This window comes from Chiloscyllium plagiosum, unplaced genomic scaffold (assembly GCF_037043375.1).
Source record: "Chiloscyllium plagiosum isolate Xiang-an unplaced genomic scaffold, Cpla_swu_hap1 HiC_scaffold_13, whole genome shotgun sequence".
In the NCBI taxonomy this organism is placed as follows: domain Eukaryota; kingdom Metazoa; phylum Chordata; class Chondrichthyes; order Orectolobiformes; family Hemiscylliidae; genus Chiloscyllium; species Chiloscyllium plagiosum.
The window spans coordinates 7,326,104-7,351,469 of NW_028270151.1; the positions used below are offsets into that span (position 1 = coordinate 7,326,104).

Here is a 25,366-nt window from a genome sequence, read left to right on the forward strand (position 1 = left end):
CTTAGTAATGTAGCAGGGACTTCCATCATTTTATTTATAATTGAACATTTGACCTTTGATATAAGCATTCTTTTTTGTGGTTGTATAATTCTTTGTCATGTCTTCTCTGTATCCAGTGTCTTTCTATTTCTTGCTGTTATACATATTTTCTCGATCAAACAATTAATATAAACATATTAATGGACATTTAAAAAATTTGCATATGCTCCAGTACACTTCACAAGTTGCAACCCATCATTTTAAACCAACAGTTTTTCTTTTTATATACAGCTTTTAATGTTCAAATATTACCTTCTGTTTCCTTTATCGTTTCAGAAAACAACGAATTCACATCTATTCAGTGGCTTATCATATGTCTGCAACATCCCAAAACATTTTACAGTCAAATAGATAACATTGCAAGTGCAGTCAAGTTAAGTGAGAAAACAGGAGCCAATTTGTACATTGCAAGAGAATGAATAAGCAATTAATATATTTTCACCGATTTTGCTAGAAGGGTCATTTAGGGCTAGTATAAATAAGTTCCCTTTTTCAACTAAGCATTATGGGTTTGGTTATGTTCGTTTGAACAGGCAGATACGGCCTGAGTTTATTTGTTTGTGGGATGTGGGTATCACAGGTTAGGCCAGTATTTATTATCTACCCTAATTACCTTTGAGAAGTTGGTGATAAACTGCCTTTTTGCACTGCTGCAGTCCATGTGGTGTACATGCAACCACAGTGCTGTTAGCAAGTTCCAGGATTTTAACCTTGAGACAGGATGATATAGTTCCAAGTCAAGATTGTGTGTGATGTGAAAGAGTGCTTGCAGTGATAATCATCCCATACATCTGCTGCTCTTGTCCCTCTAGGTGTAGAGATTGCACATTTAGAAGATGTGGTTAAAGGAACCGTGCTGAGATGCTGCATTGCATATTGTTGCTGTAAACACAACTCACAAATGGAGAAAATATCAAAGTATATAATTCCTTTCAGAAATGTCCACTGACTTTATGGAGAATAAAAATTACAAGAATGTATCATGTAGGAACGATAATGCTATTGCCCGAAGTCAAATTTACCTTCGGTGAACTTTGATTTCGTTCTTCAGACTCTACATCAGAATTCAATTGAAAGTTTTTGTAAACGGAACTGGTTAAATAGTGTTAAACAAATCTTTTAAGCTTGTGAGAAATGGACAGGAGGATGGAACCACACAGATAATTCATCCAGGCTGACTGTAAACTTTTGTAGTTCTTAGATAAATGGTAGATTTTAAAACATAGAACAGAACAACACAGTACAGGCCCTTCAGCCCTCAATGTTGTGCCGACCTTTTATCCTACTCTTAAGATCAATCTAACCTATGTATCCTTCATTTTACTATCTTCCATGTGCCTATCCAAGAGTGGCTTACATGTCCCTAATATATCTGATTCTTCTACTACTGCTGGCAGTGCTTTCCATGCACCAACCACTCTCTGTGTAAAGAACCTATCTCTGACATCTCCCCTAGACCTTCCTCCAATCACCTTAAAATTATGCCTCCTCGTGATAGCCATTTCCACCCTGGGAAAAAGTCTCTCGCTCTCCATTCTTTCTATGCCTCTCATCATCTTGTACACCTCTATCAAGTCACCTCTCATCCTCTTTTGCTCCAATGAGAAAAGCCCTAGCTCCCTCAACCTTTCTTCATAAGACATACCCTCCAGTCCAGTCAGCATCCTGGTAAATTTCCTCTGCACCCTCTCTAAAGCTTCTACATCCTTCCTGTAATGAGACGACCAGAACTGAACACAATATTCCAAGTGTGGTCTAACCAGGGCTTTGTCGAGCTACAGCAAAATCTAGTGTCTCTTAAACTCCATCCCCCTGCTAATGAAAGCCTGCACACAATGTGCCTTCTTAACAACTCTATCAACCTGGGTGGCAACTTTGAGGGATCAATGGACTTGGACCCCAAGATCCCTCTGTTCATCCACACTGCCAAGACTTCTGCCTTTAACCCTGTATTCTGCATTCAAATTTGACCTTCCAAAGTTAATCACTTCACACTTTTCCAGGTTGAACGCCATCTGCCACTTCTCAGCCCAGCTCTGCATCCTGTCAATGTCCTGTTACAACCTACAAAAGCCCTTCTCACACTATCCACAACTCCAGCAACCTTCGTGTCATCAGCAAACTTTCATCCAAGTCATTTCTAAAAATCACAAAGAGCAGAGGTCCCAGACCAGATCCCTGCAGAACACCACTGGTCACTGAACTCCAGGCTGAATACTTTGCATCTACTACCACCCTTTGTCTTCTATGGACCAGCCAATTCTATATCCAGTTAGCCAAATTTCACTATATCCCATGTCTCTTTACTTTCTGAATGAGCCTTGCTAAAATCCATGTACACCACATCCACTGCTCAACCTTCATTATTGTGTTTTGTCACATCCTCAAAGAATTTAGTAAGGCTTGTGAGGCATGACCTGCCCCTCTCAAGGTAAAAACAATGACTGCAGATGCTGGAAACCAGATTCTGGATTTGTGGTGCTAGAGCAGTAAAATCGACGTTTCAGGCAAAAAGCCCTTCGTCAGGAATAAAGCATGCTGACCTGTCTCTAATCAAGTTATGCTTTTCCAACTACTCATAAATCCTGTCTCCCAGAATCCTCTCCAATACTTTGCCCACCACCAACATAATGCTAACTGGTCTGTCATTCCCAGGGTTATCCCTACTCCCTTTCTCGAACAAGGGAATAACATTTGCTACCTCCAATCATCTGGCCCTACTCCAGTGGACAGTGAGGATGCAAAAATCATCGCTAAAGGTGCAGCAATCTCTTCCCTCGCTTCCCATAGTAACCTTGGGTATATCCCTTCTGGCTCAACGGACTTATCTGTACTCATGTTTTTCAAAATTTCCAGCACATCCTCCTCCTTGACATCAAACTGTTTCAAGCATGTCAGCTTGTTTCACGCTGTCCTCACAAACTACAAGGTTCCTCTCAGTAATGAATACTGAAGCAAAATATTCATTTAAGGACCTCCCCTACCTCCTCTGAATCCAGGCACAAGTTCCCTCCACTATTCCTGATCGGCCCTTCCCTCACTGTGGCCATCCTCTTGCTCCTCATAAGTGTAGAATGCCTTAATCCTACCCGCCATGGCTTTTTCATGCCCCTTCCAGCTGTCTTGTGTCTATTCTTCAGTTCCTTCCTGGCTACGTTATAACCTTAAGTCCTGTGTGATTCTTACTTCCTCAATCTTAAGTAAGCTTCCTTCTTCCTCTTGACTAGATGTTCTACATCTCTTGTCATCCAAAGTTCCTTTACCCTGCCATCCCTTCCTTGCCTCAGTGGGATAAACCTATCCAGCAGTTGCAGCAATTGTTCCCGAAACAAACCCCACATTTCTGTTGTGTATTTCCCTGGGAATATATATTCCTAAATTATGCTCTGCAGTTCCTGCCTAATTGCAATGTAATTTCCCCCTCCACCACTTGCTGTCTGTTCCTAGCCTCACTAGCCCGTGGCACCAGTAGCAACCCTGAGATTACTACTCTGCTCATTCTGCCTTTTAGCTTCCAACCTAATTCCCTATATTCACTTTTCAGGTCCTCTTTTCCTAGTATGTTATTGGTACTGATGTGTACCATGACTTCTGCATGCTCCCCCTCCCCCTTAAGAATCCAGCAGACTTGATCCAAGACAACCCTAACATTTGAGATAAAAAATGTTTGACTCAAATGCTTTTCCTAAATTAATTTTAATATTAAGATAACCTTTAAATGTTCCTATCTAGCCTTTCATTGTTGCAACTTTAACGTAGGTTCATACACATTACAGGAATGGGATTATGATACCTATCTAATTGTGGCTCCAAGGTTTTAACATTATAACAAGGGAATACTGGAGGCATTGAGTCATTCAAATTCCCTTTAGAAAAATCTGTACTGACCGCTAAACTTCACATTCTGAAACCATGTCAAGATTCCACTGTAGTGAACTATTTCACAGCTCTATTATTCGTTCCCAAGAATGAACATAAGACCATAAGAAATAAGAACAAGAGTAGACCATTTGGTCTTTCAAGCCTACTCTGCTCTGCCATTTAGTAGGATCATGACTATTCTGATACTCTTCACATCCACTTTCCTGCTTTTACTCCATAACCCTTGATTCCCCTACTTATCAAGCATCTATCTCCGCTTAAATATACCCAAGGACTTTGCCCCCACAGCTCTCTGTGGTGAGGAGTTCCACATTCAACTCTCTGAGAGAAGAAACTCCTCCTTATTTCAGTCTTACATTGGTGCCCCTTTATTCTGAAACTATGCCCTGTGGTCCAAGACTCTCCCATGAGTGGAAACATTCTCTCAGCATTTTCAAAGCATGGACAAACTATTTCAAGTTTTTGTTTTATGGAACAAATTTAAAACTTGAAGTACAATCTTTGAAATCATTAAGGGATAAGATTAGATTCCCTACAGAATGGGGAAACAGGCCATTGGTCCAACAAGTCCACACACCGACCCTCCAAAGAGTAACTCACCCAGATCCATTCCCCGACCCCCTACATTTACCCCAGAGTCATGCACCTAACACTTTGGGCAATTTAGCATCACCAATTCACCTGACCTGCAAGTGAGAGGATTGTGAGAGGAAATCCGAGCACTTGGAGGAAACCACACAGACACAGGGAGAATGTGCAAACTCCACACAGACAGTCGCCCAAGGTGGGAATCGAACCCAGGTCCCTGGCATTGTGAGGCACCAGTGCTAACCATTGAGCCACCGTGCTGCACACTGGAAAATTATTAGCATTTTAAGTCTTCTGTTGCACAGGGTATAGTTATTAAATTATAATTTGTCAAACTTCTGGTAATTAAATAGTCACACTCCATTTTTAATAAGAAATTCAGCTGGTTTGATGCGAATTGTGTGGGTTCAATTCCTACCTGATTGAGGTTATCATGAAGGACTGTCCTTCTCAACCTCTCCCCTCACTTGAGGCATGGTGACCTTCAGGTTAATCCACCACCAGTTTTCTCTATCTAATGAGAGAGCAACCCTGTGTCTGGTAAGACTATAGGTGACTTTACCCCTTCACAAACCAATGCAATTTTCCCTTCTATACGTTTGTATGTGAATATGAAGATTGCTCAAGCTTGGTCTTGAGCAAGGTCCAGAGTATGTGCTTGGCAGATTTTCACCTGGACAAAGATGAATGCCCTGCAGTTGTCCTAAATATATCCACTCAAAGGGAAGGCATATGTGATGATTGGTTAGAGACCCCTGCTAAAAATGATTTAATTTGTTGGAGAGAACATGAGAAGAGATAATGTTTAGTTCCAACCGAAAGCAGGAGCCTTGGCAACAGTCAGTCAGTTTGTGGTTCAGTCTTGCATAACTGCTGCAAAAGCCCTGCCTTAAAATACCGGCGAATGCATTAAAATGAGTATACTGACAAGCAGTAGAGGAAGCGCGCAGTGTATTATGAAAGTTATGACATTCCAAAAGTATCGTGTGTCAGAAATTGTCCATATCCTATGTCCATTTGATCACCTGTGCAACATCCCATGATATTAACAGAGACATATACCTCTAAATGTAGATCTAAACAGTCATCGACAAGAGAAAAGATCAATTTTTTTGAAAATATGATATCCTGGGAGAATCCAAGGTGCAGATTAGACAGTATAAATGTGTAGCCAAAATGGGCTGATGAAGAATTGGGATCTAAGAAAGAAGAATCAGGTATTTTACAAATTATGAGAAACAAACTGTGGAAGAGTAAAGAGATAGGCACAAGATGTAATCAGCAACAAATCAAATATTGGTCTTTCTTTCATGAAGGCTAGAGTAGAAAGGGTGAGGTAATTATTGTTTCAGAGTAGACAGCCTTGGTCAGATTCTGCCTGGAGCATTGTGTTGAATTATGGACACAGTACCTCAGGAATAATACGTTGGCTTTGATTGGATGCAATGCACATTCACTAGAATGATACTGGGACTTAAAAGTTGCATTGAGGTCCGGCAGCATAAATTTGTTTTCTACGTCCTTGAGTATAGAAGACTGAGAAATGATATTGAGGTACTGATAATGAAAATAAAAATTGATAAGCTAGATACAGTGAATTTATTACCTCGGGGGAATAAACAGAACTTGACAATAAGACCATAAAAGCTAGGCTATTCAAGAGTGAAATCAGGAAACATCTCTTCACACTTGTTAGTGGAACTGGTGGTACGTTGAAGCCTTCAAATATAAATTAATACATTTATATTAGACAATATTATGAAAGGTTGCACAGTATAGATGGGTATGGAGGTTGTGTACAGTTCAGTTGTGATATAATAGGGAATGGGAATAGACTCAAGGCATTGAACGAGCCTCCTCTTATTCCTGTGTCTTCCTTGTCAGGGACTTGTAGATTACTCAGAATGCAGTATTGAATATTTGAATCCCGTAAAGTAAAGATTGTCTTCTTGAACTATAGCTCCTGGCACTGGCATGCTGCCATTGTACCACATTTAAAAAACCCTGAAAAGGTGCATATTTCAGGAATGTTATTAAGCAGATATATTTGAACCATTGTTTGTGCAATAGAAATATGCCCTGGTGATGATCTTTTATGTCGTAGTTTTTTTTCTGCATCATTCACAATGTAGATATGGAAGGCATTTGCTCTCTCGTGAAAGAGGAGTACCATTAAGGTATGACACAAGATGGAAAGGGCAGATGTAACAGGGTAATAGTCAACACAGGAGGTTTCAAGGGTTTGGCACTTTATGAATGAAGTTTTTTTTTAGAGGCCTACTTTTATGTTTATTTGTATATGTTCTTAAACATAATTCCTTGGTATTGCTGTTTACAAAGGAAATGCTAATTTGAGCAGTAAGCAATAACTGAAAAGTTGTGTTAATACATTGTATCTTGAAAGAAACTAACACTGTGATGTAGTATATTTAATTAAATGTAATGTTGTGCTTTCTGTTTGTAATTTGAGTATTAGATTAATATGGATTTTTCATTTTACTGTTACTTTGTAATCCACTATTGGTTGTACTGTTAATGCAGTTAGCCTTGACTCTGGTGTAAGCACTCTCGCTGTGAGTTTAGAGGTTCAGGAGATTGGGCACAAAAAGCCAGGTGAACATTCAAATCTAAAGAAAGGCCTATCCAGCCTCTCTTCATAACTCAAACCCCCCATTTCTAGCAACATCTTGGTAAAGCTTTTCTGAACCCTCTTCAGCTTAATAATATCCTTCCTATAACCGGGTGAAAAGAACTGGGCACAGTGTTCCAGAAGATACCTCCCTAATGTCCTGTACAACCTCAACATGTGATCTCAGCTCCTATATTCAAAGGTCTGAGCAATGAAGGCAAGTGTGCTCAATGCCTTGTAACCACCTGTCTCCATGTGATGCAAACTTCAAACAATTATGTACCTGAGCTCTATTCTACAAAACTACTCAAGGCTGTACTTTTAATTATATAAGTTCTGCCCTTCTTTATTTTACCAAAATGTAATGCCTCGCATTTATCCAAATTGAACTCCTCAACCCATTGACCCAATTGATCCAGATCTCTTTGTACAAAGAACAAAGAAAATTTACAGCCCAGGAACAGGCCCTTCGGCCCTCCAAGCCTGTGCCGATCCAAATCCACTGTCTAAACCTATTGTCCACATCCTAAGGATCTGTACCCCTCTGCTCCTCACCTAGTCATGCATCTTTCCAGATGCATCTTAAATGAATCTACCTTGCCTGCCTCTACTACCTCTGCTGGCAACGCGTTCCAGGCACCTACCACCCTCTGTGTAAAGTACTTTCCACATGTATCCCCTTTAAACTTTTCACCTCTCACTTTGAACGCGTGACCTCTCATTATTGAATCCCTCACCCTGGGAAAAGCTTATCTCTATCCACCCTGTCTATACCCTTGATGATTTTTTAGACCTCAATCAAGTTCCCCCCCCCCCCCCCCCACAATCTCCTTATCTCTAATGAAAACAATCCTAACCTACTCAACCTCTCTTCATAGCTAGCACCTTCCATACCAGGCAACATCCTTGTAAGCCTTCTCTGCATCCTCTCCAAAGTCTCTACATCTTTTTGATAATCTGGTGACCAGAACTGTACACAGTATTCTAAACGCAGCCGAACCGCATTTTAACAATATTAACATGACCTGCCAGCTCTTATACTCAATACCCCGTCCGATGAAGGCAAGCATACCATATGCCTTCTTGACCACTCTATCCGTGTGTGCAGCCACCTTCAGAGTACAGTGGACCTGCACTCCCAAATTTCTCTGCTCACCAACTTTTCCCAAGGCTCTTCCATTTACAGTATAGTTCATTCTAGAATTAGACCTTCCAAAATGCATCACCTCACGTTTGCCCAGATTGAACTCCATCTGCCACTTCTCCACCAAACTCTGCAGTCTATCTATATTCTCCTGTATTCTTTGACGGTCCCATATGTTTTCTGCTACTTCACCAATCTTCGTGTCATCTGCAAACTTACCACCAATGCCCTCTTCTGGGTCTTTTATGTATATCATAAACAACAGTGGCCCCAGCACTGGTCTCCTTTCTCCATTTCGAGAAACTCCCTTCAGTACTTCAATTGCAAAATCAAAGGCATGGATTTGGGAGTAATATACCAGCATTTGGAAAGTTGGATATAGTTCTGGTCACCACACTAAAGAAGGATATATGGAGGATTTGGAAAGGATACGGAAATAGTTTACTAGGATATTGCCTGGTTGGGAAGGTATTAACTATGACGCGAGATTGGACGAACTTGGTTTGTTTTCACTTGAATGTCCAAAACTGAGGGGTGACCTGAAAGAAGTTTACAAGATTGAAAGGCATGGATAGAATGGATAATTGGAGTTTTTTTCCCCAGGGTAGAACTGTCCATGAAGAGGGGACATAGGTTTAAGGTAAAAGGAGATGTGAGAAGCAAGTTTCTTTACACAGAGGGTGGTAAGTGCCTGGAATGTACTACCAGAGGAGGTGGTGGAGGTGGATACAATAGCAATGTTTAAGAGGCATCTTGACAGATACATGAATAGTCAGGGAATAGAGGGATGCAGACTGCATCGAGGCAAAAGATTTTTAGATTCGAAAGGAGTCTTTTACAGGCCTCCTAATAGTCCTAGAATCATTGAAGAAAGGATTGGGAAGGTGATTCAGGAGATGAGTGACAGTAATAGGGTGGTTGTTATGGGGGACTTTAACTTTCCTGATATTGATTGGGAAAGCTATAGCTCAAGTTCGTTAGATGGGTCAGTGTTTGTTCAATGTGTGCAGGAGAGTTTCCTGACACAATATGTAGACAGGCCAACAAGAGGTGAGGCCATACTGGATTTGGTTCTGGGTAACGAACCAGGCCAGGTGTTAGAATTAGAGGTAGGTGAGCACTTTGGGGATAGTGACCATAATTCGGTGATTTTTACACTCGTGATGGAGAGGGATAAGTGTGTACTACAGGGCAAGAATTATAGCTGGGGTAAGGGAAATTATGATGCGGTGAGGCATGACTTAGGATGTGTGGCTTGGAAAAGTAGACTCCAAGGCAAGAGTGTAAATGATATGTGGAACTTGTTCAAGGGGCAACTATTGAGTGTCCTTGATAATTATGTACCTGTCAGGCAGGAAGGAAAGGGTCGTGCGAGGGAGCCGTGGTTTAATAAGGAATTGGAATCCCTTGTTAAATGGAAGAGGGCGGCCTATCTCAAGATGAGACGTGAAGGTTCAATTGGGGCGATTGAGAGTTATAGGGTAGCCAGGAAGGACCTGAAGAGAGAGCTAAAAGCAGCAAGGAGGGGACATGAAAGGTCCTTAGTAGATAGGATTAGGGAAAACCCTAAGGCTTTCTATAGGTATGTTAGGAATAAAAGAATGACTAGGGTAGGAATAGGTCCAGTCAAGGATAGTAGGGGGAAGTTGCGTGTGGAGGCGGAAGAGATTGGGGAGACACTGAATGAATACTTTTCTTCAGTATTCACTCAGGAACAGGGCATTGTTGTCGATGAGAATACTGAGGAACAAATAAGTAGAATGGATGGCTTTGAGGTATGTAGAGAAGAGGTGTTGGAAATCCTGGAAAAGGTGAAAATAGATAAGTCCCCTGGGCCTGATGGCATTTATCCTAGGATTCTCTGGGAAGCAAGGGAGGAGATTGCAGAGCCATTGGCCTTGATTTTTATGTCCTCTTTGTCTACAGGAGTAGTCCCAGAAGACTGGAGGATAGCAAATGTGGTTCCCTTGTTCAAAAAGGGGAGTAGGGATAGCCCTAGTAACTATAGGCCGGTGAGTCTCACTTCTGTTGTGGGCAAAGTCTTAGAGAGAATTGTAAGGGATAGGATTTATGCACATCTGGATAGGAATAATGTGATCAAGGATAGTCAGCATGGTTTTGTGAAGGGCAAGTCGTGCCTCACAAACCTTATTGAATTCTTTGAAAAGGTGACGAAGGAGGTTGATGAAGGGAAAGCGGTAGATGTGGTATATATGGATTTTAGTAAGGCGTTTGATAAGGTTCCCCATGGTAGGCTACTGCAGAAAATACGGAGATATGGCATTGAGGGTGAGTTGGAGGTTTGGATTAGGAATTGGCTGGATGGAAGAAGACAGAGGGTAGTAGTTGATGGCAAAGTTTCTTCATGGAGTGCCGTCACTAGCGGTGTTCCGCAAGGATCTGTTTTGGGACCATTGCTGTTTGTCATTTTTATAAATGACCTGGAAGAGGGGTTAGAAGGTTGGGTGAGCAAGTTTGCGGATGATACGAAAGTCGGAGGAGTTGTTGACAGTGAGGAAGCATGTGGCAGGTTACAGCAGGATATAGAGAAGCTGCAGAGCTGGGCAGAAAGGTGGCAGATGGAATTCAATGTAGCTAAGTGCGAGGTGATTCACTTTGGGAAGAATAACAAAAAGATGGGGTACTGGGCTAATGGTCGGATACTTGGTAGTGTGGATGAGCAGAGGGATCTTGGTGTCCATGTACACAGATCTCTGAAAGTTGCCACCCAGGTAAATAGTGCGGTGAGGAAGGCATATGGCGTACTGGCTTTTATTGGTAGAGGAATTGAGTTCCGGAGTCCTGAGGTCATGATGCAGTTGTATAAGACTCTGGTACGGCCGCATCTGGAATATTGTGTGCAGTTTTGGTCGCCATACTATAGGAAGGATGTGGAGGCATTGGAACGGGTGCAGAGGAGGTTTACCAGGATGTTGCCTGGTATGGAAGGAAAATCGTATGAGGAAAGACTGAGGCACTTGGGGCTGTTTTCACTAGAGAAAAGAAGGTTTAGGGGTGACTTGATTGAGGTGTACAAGATGATTAGGGGGTTAGATAGGGTCGACAGTATGAACCTTTTCCCGCGTATTGAGTCGGGTATTACAAGGGGGCATAGCTTTAAATTAAGGGGGGGTAGATATAGGACTGATGTTAGGGGTAGGTTCTTCACTCAGCGAGTCGTTAGTTCATGGAATGCCCTGCCAGTAACAGTGGTGGACTCTCCCTCTTTATGGGCATTTAAGAGGGCATTGGATAGGTATATGGAGGATAGTGGGTTAGTGTAGTTTAGGTGGGCTTGGATCGGCGCAACATCGAGGGCCCAAGGGCCTGTACTGCGCTGTATTCTTCTATGTTCTATGTTCTATGTTCTAAATGCTGGTCTAGGGTCTGTTCCTGTGCTGTACTGTTCTTTGTTCTTGTTGGCCATGGATTGAGAGATGGTTTGCAGACAGGAAGAAGAATAGGAGTAAGTGGGTCATTGAGTGGTGTATCACAGGGTCCAGTGCTTGGATCAGTGCTATTCACAATATGTATTTGGATTAGGGAATTGAGTGTAATATTTCTAAGGAGAAAGTGAAGACTCCAGGGACTGGAGATCAGAGTCGAGAGTGTGGTGCTGGAAAAGCACAGCAGATTAGGCAGCTTCAGGAATGAGGAAGGGCTTATGCCCGAAATGTCAATTCTCCTGCTCCTTGGATGTTGCCTGACCTGCAGTGCTTTTCCAGCACCACACTCTCGACTGTAATATTTCTAAGTTTGCTGATGACACAGACAGGGTGAGGAGGATGAAAAGAGACTTCAGAGCTATTTAGACAAGTCGTACAAATGGGATATATGTAACAGATTCAGTATAACATAGAAGAATGTGAGGTTGTCCACTTTGGTATGAAAAACAGATGGCAGACTGGGAAAGGCTAATGTGCAGAGGGACCTGGGTCTGCTTATACACCAGACACTGAAAACAAGCATGTAGCGGCAGCAAACACTTAGGAAGGCAATTTAAATGTTGGCCATTAATGCAAGAGGGTTTGAGTACAGGAGCAGGGATTCTTACTACGAGTGAATAGGGCCTTGGTGAGACCACACGAAGAGTATTGTGTACAGTTTTGCTTTCCTTGCCTAACAAAAGATATACTTACCATAGAGGGACTGCAGTGAAGAATCCCAGACTGATTTTGGAGATGGCAAGATTGTCATACAAGGAGAGAATGAGTTACTTGGACCTGTATTCACTGAGCTTTAGAAAAATGAGAGGGGTTTCAGCAAAACTTATAAACTTCTGACAGAAATCTACCAATTGCATGTTTCTTCTGGGCAGGTTTGGGATTAGGGTTGGGGGTGATTCCAGAACACTGGATTGTGGTCTGAGGATACTGGGTAGACCATTTAGCACTAAGATGAGGAGTAATAGTTTCACTTAGAGGGTGGTGAATCTGTACAGTTCTCTATCACAGAGGGCTATGGAAGTGTTTACTGAATGTATTTAAGGAAGATGTTGATTTCTGGATGCTAAAGGTGCTGAGGGGGTATGTGAAGAAAACAACAATGTGATGTTGAGATAGAGAATTAGCCATGATCATGTTGAATGGCTTGCTGCTATGTTCTATGTTTCTGCCTCCTAAGTCTTTACATGAAGTGATTTTAACCTCACTGAAAGATTTTAATTGAGCATTTTGAAAATCTCATTTGATATAATAGATTTAGAATTTATGAAGTTATCACTCCTAGAGATAAGTGCTGTTAATAGAAAAGCTGTCTCAATATGAGCTACAGTGATTAGAAAAGATTCTTAATTTTGTTTCTCTTTCAAATTATTAGTTTTATATTAAAATTGATAAGTAATCAGAAAGGGTATTGTAAACCAGACTTGCTGTTTTCAGAGTGACCATATGGATTGCAAAACCATCTTTGATGGGGCACAGTTTTAACTCCTTCCCTGTGTTTTGAATGTGCTGATTTGAAGAGATATCATACTGAGGACCAAAAACTCTCCAGGAGTATGGGGAGAATGTTGACTATGGAGCATTCACTGGACTGGCTTTTTACCTCTCCAGGAGTCTGAGAGAGGAGGAAGGTGTGGCAACACTTACATTTTGTTGAACCCTTCATATAAGTGAATGTCTGAAAGTATTTGATGTGGAAAGAGACTTCATAGAGGGAGAACGTACAGAGAGACTCTTTAAGAAAACCTAAGAGTAGAGCCCAGAAGAGATTTTTTTTCAGACACTTTGAAAGTAAGAAGCGTAATATCAGAGCTGCCACTTGGCTGCCAATGCCAATTCCTCATTCCTGATGAAGGGCTCCGCCCCGAAACATCGATTTTCTTGCTCCTCGAATGCTGACTGACCTGCTGTGCTTTTCCAGCAACACATTCTCAACAACTGCCAATGGTCTGTGATCAGGCAAAGATCATTAAGTGAAGAAAATCATGTAGTTGGAAGACGTTTGAGAACATGGAGTTAAGCCTCAAAATGGTGTGGATACTCTTTCAGATCAGCTGTTTTTGGGCAGGGCAGGACTGAAGCATTTCTGGATGTTGAGCAAAGCAGAAAAATAGTCTTCCAAAGAAGAGTCACACTGGACTCAAAATGTAAACTATTTTTCTACCCACAGTTTTGATCAAAAGCTGAGCTTTTCAAGGACTGCTGATCTTATTTCAGATTTCCAGTGTCATTTCCAGAAGTATTATGCTTTTATTAGGAAAATAGTATTAATCCATGCATCTAAATGTGGTATGTAAATTTAAGATTAGAATATTCAGTTGCTTAGTATAATTCAATCAGTGAATAAGATATAGTCAGTAGATGTAAAGGGCCATCTTGTGGCACCATGGTAGTGCACACATCCCTGGACTTGGAGTCCCAGTCACACATTCCAGAGGTGTGTAATAACATCCCTGAACAGGTTGATTAGAAATAAAGTTCAGTTTTAATTCCAGTTAAATGCTAATTTGCATGAGCCCTACAGAATAAGTTATCCAGATGTTTTACTGTTTCAAAAAGATTATCCTTGCTTTCAGTATGTTTCTTCATTAAAAATAATGCAGTTTTTAAAAATGAGAAACACTGCATTGCCATGATTGAATACTGGCAAGTATTACTGTATTAACACTGAGAAAGGGGTGGCATGCTGGCTCAGTGGTTAGCAGTGCTGCCTCACGGCACCAGGGATGCGGGTTCGATTCCAGACTCGGGTGACTGTGTGGAGTTTGCACATTCTCCCTGTATCTGCATGGGTTTCCTCTAGGTGCGCCAAAGCTGTGCAGGTTAGGTGATTTGGTCACGCTAAATTGCCCTTAGTGTCCAGGGATGTGTAAGTTCGGTGCGTCAGTCAAGGGTAATGTAAAGTAATAGTATCGGGGAGTGGGTATGGTGGGATACTCTTTGGAGGGTCGGTGTGGACTTGTTGGACCAAATGGCCTGTTTCCACACTGTAGGGATTTGATGTATATTTCTATGAACCAGGGTACTCAATTCTCATTAGGTACACCTTGAAATGAGTACAAACAGAACACTGTTACTTGTGTTTGAATGTTAGCAGTATAGACCTTGGCGCATGCTGGTTATGAACCCCTAGAGATGTGGCGTTACTTTTAAAAAGAATATTGAATCTTGTACACTGCATAAGCAAAATGCAACATTGTTGAAGCAAAAATGTCTTTTCTGTGAGAGAGGCCAAAAACTAGCCATCTGATTTAAAAAAAAATTCATCATAGTGATTCTTCAAAATTCATTTGTCTGTATACACTTTATCCTAGCTGTTCTTGTATCAGTTTAAACATCAATATTCATAATGGCAGCTTCCTACTTAAATTGTTCACATTCTCCTGAACTCTCAAGATGCTGAAGTTGCCACCGTGAGTAGCAGGATTTAAGTCTCAAATGGCAAGTGTGGGTGTAAATTTATAATTGAAGAATCATAAGGCAAGAATGTTTGACATTAAAATAGGTCTAATTACATCTGCATATTCTGCACTCTAATTACACCTAACAATTATGCTCAGTCTTGATTCCCTAAGCCCTTCTAGCTCTGCTCCTTAAAACTGTTCCATTTGACCAGGTTTTTGGGCACATGGTCCTAATTTGTGCCTCTGTCAAATAGGTTTGGTAAAAGTTCTAGTTAAGGACTTTGGGACTTTTTCACCACATCAAAGGTGTTATATAAATTATTATTGTTGACTCTGCGTGTGCAGGCAGCACGGTGGCTCAGTGATTAGCACTGCTGCCTCACAGCGCCAGGGACCCAAATTCGATTCCAGTCCCGGGCGACTGTCTGTGTGGAGTTTGCACATTCTCCCCGTGTATGCGTGGGTTTCCTCCGGGTTCTCTGTTTCCCTCCCACAGTCCAAAGATGTGCAGGTCAGGTGCCCATAGTGTTAGGTGCATCAGTCAGAGGGAAATGGAACTAGGTGGGTTATTGGGGCAAAGAGCCTGTTTCCACACTGTAGGGAATCTAAACTAATCAAAAGAAAAACTCCATAAGAGATGAAAAGCTGAAAGGATGGGCGGCACAGTGGCCATGCTAAATTGCCTCTAGTGTCCGGGGATGTGCAGGTTAAATGGTTAACCATTGGAAATGCAGGGTTACAGAGATTGCAGGGGGGATCAGCATGGGATACTCATAAGAGGGGTTGGTGTGGAATTAATGGGCCTAATGGGATTCTATGAAACGCACTCATTATTCTCTGCATGCAGTTTGTAAACCCAGATGTTGTTGACTCAGTAGTTTGAATGTATCATTTCACCTCTGGAATGTGCTAATATACAATTTATCTCTAGGAATGGTGTGGTCAGACGTGAAGAGACTGTGGTATGATGGACTTGAAGATTTTATGGAGGAATCTCGAAATCAACTCAGTTTTGTCATGAACTCGTTGTATTTAGCAACATTTGCTCTCAAAATTGTGGCTCATAATAAGGTAAACAAGGGAGAAGGGTGAGTCTGGTTCCATTTGGATGTGAGAACTGTTTACTCATTGACTGAAAGGAGATGTTGCAAAAATTAAATAAATAGAGGAGAATCTGATTATGAAGTTACCTGCACAAGATCACTGCCCATTGCAAGTATTAAATAGTCCGTATCCTACCTACTGATGGACAAAAGGAAACATTATACTTTAGTTTGCCTTGTGAGAATTCCAGTCAATAATTTTAATTATGTTATTACCCCCGCTTTTAAGTATCTTGCTTTGTCCTTTTCTTCAACTGTTCCCCGCCACTTCTGTTTCCTCTCATTACACACCTTACTCAACAGTCAGCACGTAATCTTGTTACTAATGCTACACAATGCTGCCAGCAGAGATTGTGCAGAAAATGCGAGCATGGTTTTCGTTTAGACTTTTGCTCACAAGTCAGAATGGCAGTCCACATTTGGGGAGTTTGTTTTCCTTGGGGCGGCATGATGGCATATTGGTCAGCACTGCTGTCTTATTGTGCCAGGGTCCTAGGTTTGATTCCAGTCTTGGATGTCTGTCTGTGTGGGGTTACTATGTTCTTCTCATGTCTGTGTAGGTTTCTGCTGAGTTCGAAGATGTGCAAGTTGGGTAGATTGGCCATGCTAAATGTGGGGTGATGCGGTATGAGCTGGGGAGTTGGGTCTGGGAGGGATACTCTTCAGAGGATCAGTGCAGACTCGATGGGCTGAATGATCCCTCTCTGTACTGTAGAGATTCTATTCTGTTCTATTTCAGAGAACTCTGTTTCTCTCCCCATCGGTGCTGCCAGACTTGCTGAGTTTCTCCAACTCTCTCTGTTTTGGTTGAGGTTTCCAGCATCCACAGGATTTTGGATCTATGTCATCTGAGCTGCCTGATGGGCACTAGCAGGGGGCACTGATGGGGAGGCAGCTCTGGGGAGGACACCTTAACCTTCTAAATTCTAGAGAATGAAAGCCGAATTTGTTTAATCTCTCCTCATCACTGAACGCCCGAAGTCCAGGTATCATTCTATTAAACTTGCATTGAACTCCCTCCTGGATCACAACGTCCCTCTTAAGTTGTGGTGCCAAGATCTGCTCACAGTGCTCCAAGAGGGATCTAACTAGGGTTTTGTATAACTACAGCATAATGTCTGCATCCTTATACTCCAGCCCTTTCAAGCTTCCTGAAGAAGGGCTTATGCCCCAAACGTCGATTCTCCTGCTCCTTGGATGCTGCCTGACCTGCTGCGTTTTTCCAGCAACACATTTTTTTATCCCTTTAGATATGATGGCCAGCATTCCATTAGCTTTCTTGTTGATTTTCTGCACTTGTTCACGGCATTTTAAAGAACCATGCACCTGAACTCCCAAAGCTCCTTAGACATCCATTGTATTTAATTTTGTGCCCTCTTAAAAATAAAAGATGTCCTGATATATCCTTTTTTGGTCTAAAATGGTTAATCTCCCACATGCTTATATTAAAATCCATCTGCCACAGCTTTGTCAATTCACCTAATCTATCAATATCCTGTTGTTATTTTGTACTCATCATCTACAATGCTGCCCGATTTTGTGTTGTCAGCAAATTTGGATATTTGACTTTTTAATGCAATTATTCAAGTTGTTATAAATACTTTGAATAATTGAAGCACTAACACAGATACTTGTGGGATATCACAAGTCACATCTTGCCAACTGAGTACTTATCCATTATTCCAACTCTATTTCCTGCCACTCAACCAATTTCCTATTTTAATAATTTGCCATCAATTCTTTGGGTTTGGACACTACCTAACAGTCACTTGGGTGGGACTTTGTCAAAGCCTTCTGGAAGTCCACATAAATAGCATCCATCAACTTACCTTTGTCACCACTTCATAGAAAACACTGAGAGGTTTGTCAGGCATACCTTACCATTCCTGAATCCATGCTGACTCACCCAGATTGTCTGTAATTTTTTGAGTGATCAGTTACCCTGTCCTTGATTATAGACTCTTAACAGTATCCCAACACAGATCTCAGGCTAACTGGTCTGTAATTCCCTGGTTTCCCTCTATCACCTTCCTTAAAGAGCAGAGTGGCATAAACAGATTTCCAGTCCAGAGATACAACTCCTGAATGTAGGAACCTTATCAGTGCCACGACCATAATCTTTTATTATGCTGTCCTTGCTCCTTTGATACTTGTGGATGGAAACCATCAGGTCTTGGAAATTTGGCATTCTTTCTTCCATTAACTTTACCATTATTCATGATCCACTTCAGTTAATTTTATTGAACCCTGTCCTAATCCTCTGTTAATTTCTTTGGGATTTGCAACAAGCAATAACCACCTTTTCTGCTGAAATTGCAAAACAAAACAATCTGTTGTGAAACTTGAAAGGGTTCAGAAAAGATTTACAAGGATGTTGCCAGGGTTGGAGAATTTGAGCTATAGGGAGAGGCTGAGCAGGCTGGGGCTGTTTTCCCTGGAGTGTCGAAGGCTGAGGGGTGACCTTATAGAGGTTTACAAAATTATGAGGGGCATGGATAGGATAAATAGGCAAAGTCTTTTCCCTGGGGTTGGGGAGTCCAGAAATAGAGGGCATAAGTTTAGGGTGAGAGGGGAAAAATATAAAAGAGACTTATGGGGCAACTTTTTCACGCAGAGGGTGGTATGTGTATGGAATGAGCTGCCAGAGGATGTGATAGAGGCTGGTACAATTGCAACACTTAAGAGGCATTTGGATGGGTATATAAATAGGAAGGGTTTGAAGGGTATGGACCGGGTGCTGGCAGGTGGGACTAGATTGGGTTGGGATATCTGGTCGGCAGGGACAGGTTGGACCGAAGGGTCTGTTTCCATGCTGTGCATCTCTATGACTCTGTCTGTCATTTCCCCTTGGCCATTAATAATATCCCCACTCTAAGCCTTCAGTGGGCCAATAGTACTCTTCACTATTGCTTTTCCTTCATATAATTTATAAAATGTCGTCTTATTGTCTTTTATGCTCCTCTCAAGTTTTCTTTTATACTACTTTTTTAGCCACTCGCTTTGTGGCCCTTATTAATCTTTGTATTTGTCCTGTTCTGTGGGATCTGTACTATTGTTTATGTATGTGTAAGCCTTTCCTTTTAATTTTATGCTGTCCCTTACCTCCTTAGATGTCCATGGCTGTTTCTGAATAGCAATAAGTGTTTCTGTGAACATCCTCCACTGTTCCTGGGTTGTTTTGCCAGTTAGCAGAGCTTCCCAGTTTGCTGTGGACAATCTCTGCCTCATCCCATTAAAGTCTGCCTACTTAAATCCAAAATTCTAGAATCTGATCTTTGCTTGTCTCTTACAAGCATTACATGAATCTCGATCATGTTATGATCACTATTTAACACATGCTCACAAACGATTAGGTCACTAATTAAATCAAAATCTTTGCTCACTACTGTATCCAAACAGAATACCAAATGCTGGTGGAAGTGGTGTCTGAAAATAAGACATTGTGATCACAATATGGTGGGTAGCTTAGGTTTAATTTATTTGACTCTGAAGAAAGAAGAGGAAGATTTTTGAAGAAAATTGAATTACCACTTTAAGGATGTTCCTGCTCTAAGAATGCACAGTCAATTGAAAAATGAAAACTGATAGTAGCAACAGGGGAGCTTCACACTCCATAGTCAAATCTTCACCAAGAGGTTTGTGGGAGAGCTAAGATATTTGAGTTGGCTAGAGGAAGAGAAAATGCCAGCCACACGGAGAAAAAGACAGAGGCCTTGGTAAATGGGAACTTTAGAAATAGAAGCAGACATAAGCAGTTCAGCTGCTCAAGCTTGCTCCACCATTTAATATGAGCATGGCTCATTTCATCTATGCCTCAACTCCACTTTCCTGCTCATTCCCCATAACTCTTTAGAGGTCTGCAGGAAGCAAGGAAGGCACCACAACTAAACTTACAAATCCTTGAGAGAAAGGGGACAATCTTTACAAAAACAATACAAAGACTAGAAAGAGAAAGCAAAGGAGTTTTTAAATAACTGCAGTTGTCACCTCTCAAATGCAAACTTAAATGTCATTACGAGAAGACTTGTCAAGGCAAAGCTGGATGGGACAGTAAAGTGCCGGAAAAGTAATTTATACCAGGGCTACAATATCTGGAATACCCAAAGATTTTATTTTAGCCAGAAAAGGAAGGGTTTAGAGACATTTGAGGAAACGTTAAGGCAGAGGAGGATGTCAGAAGAAATTTTCAATTTCGAAGGACCAGCACTGAATAATTAAACCACATTTTCAACAGGAAGATTTATAAAGGCTAAAGCCAGAGAATTTTAAAAAAATTTCTGAAGAAAGTGTATTGTGCTTTCAGTTGTGAAAGACAGGAGAGTGTTCATTCAGCCTCTAAGGAAGTGGGAAAACTGCATCTTGGCGACAGAAAGTGGGCAAACACAGTGAATGTTTGAGAAGGTATTACAGTGAAATAGAATTTAAAAGCATGGAAGCAGCAAATTACTAAAAAACATAATTTAACTGAATTTTTAGAGATTTATTAAAGAACTTGGTTTGTTTTAATTGCAGTAGAGTATTCAAGGAGACAAATCGACAAATTACAATATTGTTGTAATACAGTACCTATCAATGTTTACAACTGAAGTCAAACAACATTGATTAAACAAAATCATTTAGTCTCAAAGAACAGCAGAACAAGTGGTATTAAAACGCTGCAGATTTAAAACCGCTTCATTGTAATAAGAATTTCTAAGTGCACTGAGGGGAAAAAAAAGAGAAATATCACTTCTACAAAGATTCAAAGTCGGAGATGGACCAGAAAGAACATAAAATGGGATATGAAAACAGAAATTCCTGGAGAAATTCATCAGGTCTGGCAGTATCTGTGGATAAAAAGCAGAGTTAACGCTTTGGGTCCAGTGACCGTTCTTCAGAACTTGTAAAATTGCATTTTGGAGGAGACTGTTCGTAAGGTACAGAGTTGCCTTAAACGCTACATTTGAAGCTGAACAAGTTAATGCAATATTGTGTTTTGTAGGTCCTACAGCAGATGCTATTAATTTCTAGAATACTAAAGAGAGCTTATATTTATGACAATGACCTGAAAGTTTTGATAATTACTTCAATCCAAGAGTAAATAGCATTATTGAATGAACAAGATTTAGCAGAAGCATTCAACTTCTAGGATAATCTGTGGATAATTTGATAAAAAGTATTTACAGGTTAGTGGAAAATATTGAACAATGAGCTTCAAAATGAGAATTCATAAGAGACAGATTTGTTGAAACGCTTGATGAAACTTTGACTTCATGTACTCAGTGGTAGATTTAATTTTGAAGCAGACTGTCCAAATAATGTGGGATCCTGAGAGAAGAATCACCTTACCTCAGGAGAGCAACAGTGTCTGCTCATTTTATAAAGTATAGGTACTCTAAAGATGCATGTGACAAACCAACATGAAGAGTAAGCCAAACAGCAGGTGCTAAGAGTCATTGTCAGCTCTGAGACAAAAAGGCGACACAGGCAAAGACAATGTCCAGCCATGAAAAACGAATGCTGTGTCTGTAAAGCTTTAGATCGCTTCCAGAAGTTACACAGACATAAGACAGTTTCAGGACAGCAGAAACGCTGGTCTCACACACACACGTATACACAGTAGAGCACCCATTACTATTCAAAGAAAAGTTGCCCTCATCAGGTGACATACTTCCATTAGAAAAGATGCCAAAGGTATTTCTCAGTGAACTTGCTGTTTTGAATGAAAGTACTAATTTAATCAAGTTAACTTTCACGGACCTTATTTATGTCAATGAATATCTTGTCAATTTAAAGCTTGATACTGGAACAACTGTGAAATCAGATACCATGGCTGACGAAGCTAAGGTTACAATCTACAATAATAAAACTATATGGTCCAGGTGAAACACAAACGGTGTACAAGAGTTGAAAATACATAGAGCATAGAAAAGTACAGCACAGAACAGGCCCTTAGGCCCATGATATTGTGCCGAAACTTAATCCTAATGTAAAATATAGTAACTCAACCTACGCACCCCTCAACTCACTGCTATCCATGTGCATGTCCAGCAGTCACTTAAATGTCCCCAATCGCTTCCATCACCTCAACTGGCAATGCATTCCATGCATTCACAACTCTCTGCGTAAAGAACCTACCTCTGATTTCTCCTTTATACCTTCCTCCTAATATCTTCAAACTATGACTTCTAATTCATCAACTTCACCAACGCATTCCACCCTGACCTTAAATTTACCTGGATCATCTCTGACACCTCCCTCCCCTTCCTGGACCTCTCCATCTCCATCAGTGACGACCGACTTGACACTGACATTTTCTACAAACCCACCGACTCCCACAGCTACCTGGATTACACCTCTTCCCACCCCACCTCTTGCAAAAATGCCATCCCGTATTCCCAATTCCTCTGCCTCCGCCGTATTTGCTCCCAGGAGGAGCGGTTCCACCATAGAACACACCAGATGGCCTCCTTCTTTAGAGACCGCAATTTCCCTTCCCACATGGTTAAAGATGCCCTCCAACGCATCTCATCCACATCCCGCACCTCCGCCCTCAGACCCAACCCCTCCAACCGCAACAAGGACAGAACGCCCCTGGTGCTCACCTTCCACCCTACCAACCTTCGCATAAACCAAATCATCCGCCGACATTTCCGCCACCTCCAAACAGACCCTACCACCAGGGATATATTTCCCTCCCCACCCCTCTCCGCCTTCCGCAAAGACCGTTCCCTCCGTGACTACCTGGTCAGGTCCACGCCCCCCTACGACCCACCCTCCCATCCTGGCACTTTCCCCTGGCACTTTCCCCTGCCACCGCAGGAACTGTAAAACCTGTGCCCACACCTCCTCCCTCACCTCCATCCAAGGCCCTAAAGGAGCCTTCCACATCCATCAAAGTTTTACCTGCACATCCACTAATATCATCTATTGTATCCATTGCTCCCGATGCGGTCTCCTCTACATTGGGGAGACTGGGCGCCTCCTAGCAGACCGCTTTAGGGAACATCTCAGAGACACCCGCATCAATCAACCAAATCGCCCAGTGGCTCAACATTTCAACTCCCCCTCCCACTCTGCCGAGGATATGGAGGTCCTGGGCCTCCTCCACCGCCGCTCCCTCACCACCAGACGCCTGGAGGAAGAACGCCTCATCTTCCGCCTCGGAACACTTCAACCCCAGGGCATCAATGTGGATTTCAACAGTTTCCTCATTTCCCCTTCCCCGACCTCATCCTAGTTTCTAACCTCCAGCAACTCGACTTGTCCGACCTGCCCAGCTCCTTTTCCACCTATCCACTCCACCCTCTCTTCCCTGACCTATCACCTTCATCTCCTTCCCCACTGACCTATTGTACTCTATGCTACTCTATCCCCACCCCCACCCTCCTCTAGCTTATCTCTCCATGCTTCAGGCTCTCTGCCTTTATTCCTGATGAAGGGCTTTTGCCCGAAACGTCGATTTTGCCTGTCCTCTGATGCTGCCTGAATTGCTGTGCTCTTCCAGCACCACTGATCCAGAATCTGGTTTCCAGCATCTGCAGTCATTGTTTTTACCTTTTTCTTCTCGTACCAGTCAATCCTGTCCTGGGGAAAGGTCTCTGGCTATCTCTGTGGTTCACAGTTCGCACTCTTCATTTTTGAACCTACAAACATGCCCTGACCTCAACATCTTTGGAGTAATTTAACTAGAGACGAGAACAACTGCTTCAGAAACCAACCAATCAGACAAGGAGTAAACAGTCAAAAACTTCATTGTGCTTGGTATACTTATAGCAGAACCCAAACTGAAGACAGAATCTGATGAAATTACTGATAAGGGCGCAAGAGAATGGCTTCAAAAGGTCATAGAATCATGGAGATGTACAACACGGAAACAGACCCTTTGATCCAACTCGACCATGCTGACCAGATATCCCAAATTAATCCAGTCCCATTTGTCAGCACTTGGCCCATATCCCTCTAAACTCTTCCTATTCATGTATCCATCCAGATGCCTTTTAAATGTTGTGATTGTACCGGCCTCCACCACTTCCTCTGGCAGCTCATTCCATACATTCACCACCCTTTGCGCGAAAAAGCTGCCCCTTAGGTCCCTTTTATATCTTTTCCCCTCTCACCGTAAACCTATGTCCTCTAGTTTTGCTTGAACAAAGTAGAGTTGAGCTGCATATGAGTCCATGGAAGCCAATCCAGTTTCCAAAGATTTAAGACCTCATCAAAAATAAGTTGTTACCACCTGGCCTGAAGATCCATGACACTGTGAAACGTTTGTCTGTTTTAATTAAAAGTGAATTGCATGGTCCAGAAGTCAAGATCATTGCAAAGACAAAACTACTTGTTTAAATAAAGCAGCAATAATCGCCTGATGAACATTAATGAGATTAAAGGCTATGGAGCAAATGGTTGAGTCAACATGGTTTTTTTTTGCAAAGGGAATTCAGGAGATTAAAGATACTCCATTTAAGGTAATGGCCCAATAACTTGGTCTACCAGAGCAACATCCTCTCTAAAGGATATCCAAGAGATTAAACATCTACCAAAATCAAGAATCTTGGTCAGAAGAATCAGAATCAAAGTGAACAGTGGTCCAGGAGAAGAGCTGTCATTATTCCATGTCTGAAGAGAGTGCTTTTTAGGAAGATTGTGAAGTCTCCTGCATTTGTAAAGTCAATGACCTTTGGGGAGCCTGGTAGTGGTAATTGTAATATATAGGATCCGGAGTAGGCCTTTCAGACCCTCAGGTCTGATCCTCCATTCAGTGTGATCAAGGCTGATCTGTGGCCAATCTCCATATATTTACCTTTGGCCCATATCCCTTAATAGCCTTGCTTAACAAAAATGTATCTATCTCAGATTTAAATATTAACAATTGATCGAGTATCCACTGCCTTTTCTGGAAGAGACTTCCAAACTTCTACCATCCTTTATGTGTAAAAATGCTTTCTAACCTCTCTCTGTATGGTCTGACCTTAATTTTTAGACTATGATCCTGAGTTCTAGAAGCTTCAAACAGTGGAAATAGTTCATTTTTATGTACACTCTCCTGTTAATATCTTGAAGACTTCAATAGGATCATCCCTTAACCTTCTAAATTCCAGAGAAAGCAGGCCTAATTTATATACTCCCTCCTCATAACTTAACCCCTGAAATCC

At 41.7% G+C, this 25,366-nt stretch overlaps 1 protein-coding gene across 5 annotated transcripts in view; it reads left to right on the plus strand.

The window, feature by feature from the left end:
* The window catches only part of trpc1 (transient receptor potential cation channel, subfamily C, member 1), a 94,720-nt gene that overhangs the window by 40,470 nt on the left and 28,884 nt on the right, over positions 1–25,366 (plus strand). For all 5 annotated transcript variants that reach the window (XM_043702776.2, XM_043702774.2, XM_087993312.1 and 2 more), the window contains one exon: positions 16,061–16,200. In XM_043702776.2, coding sequence (XP_043558711.1) covers positions 16,061–16,200 — 140 coding nt within the window. The remainder of the gene's footprint in view (positions 1–16,060; positions 16,201–25,366) is intronic.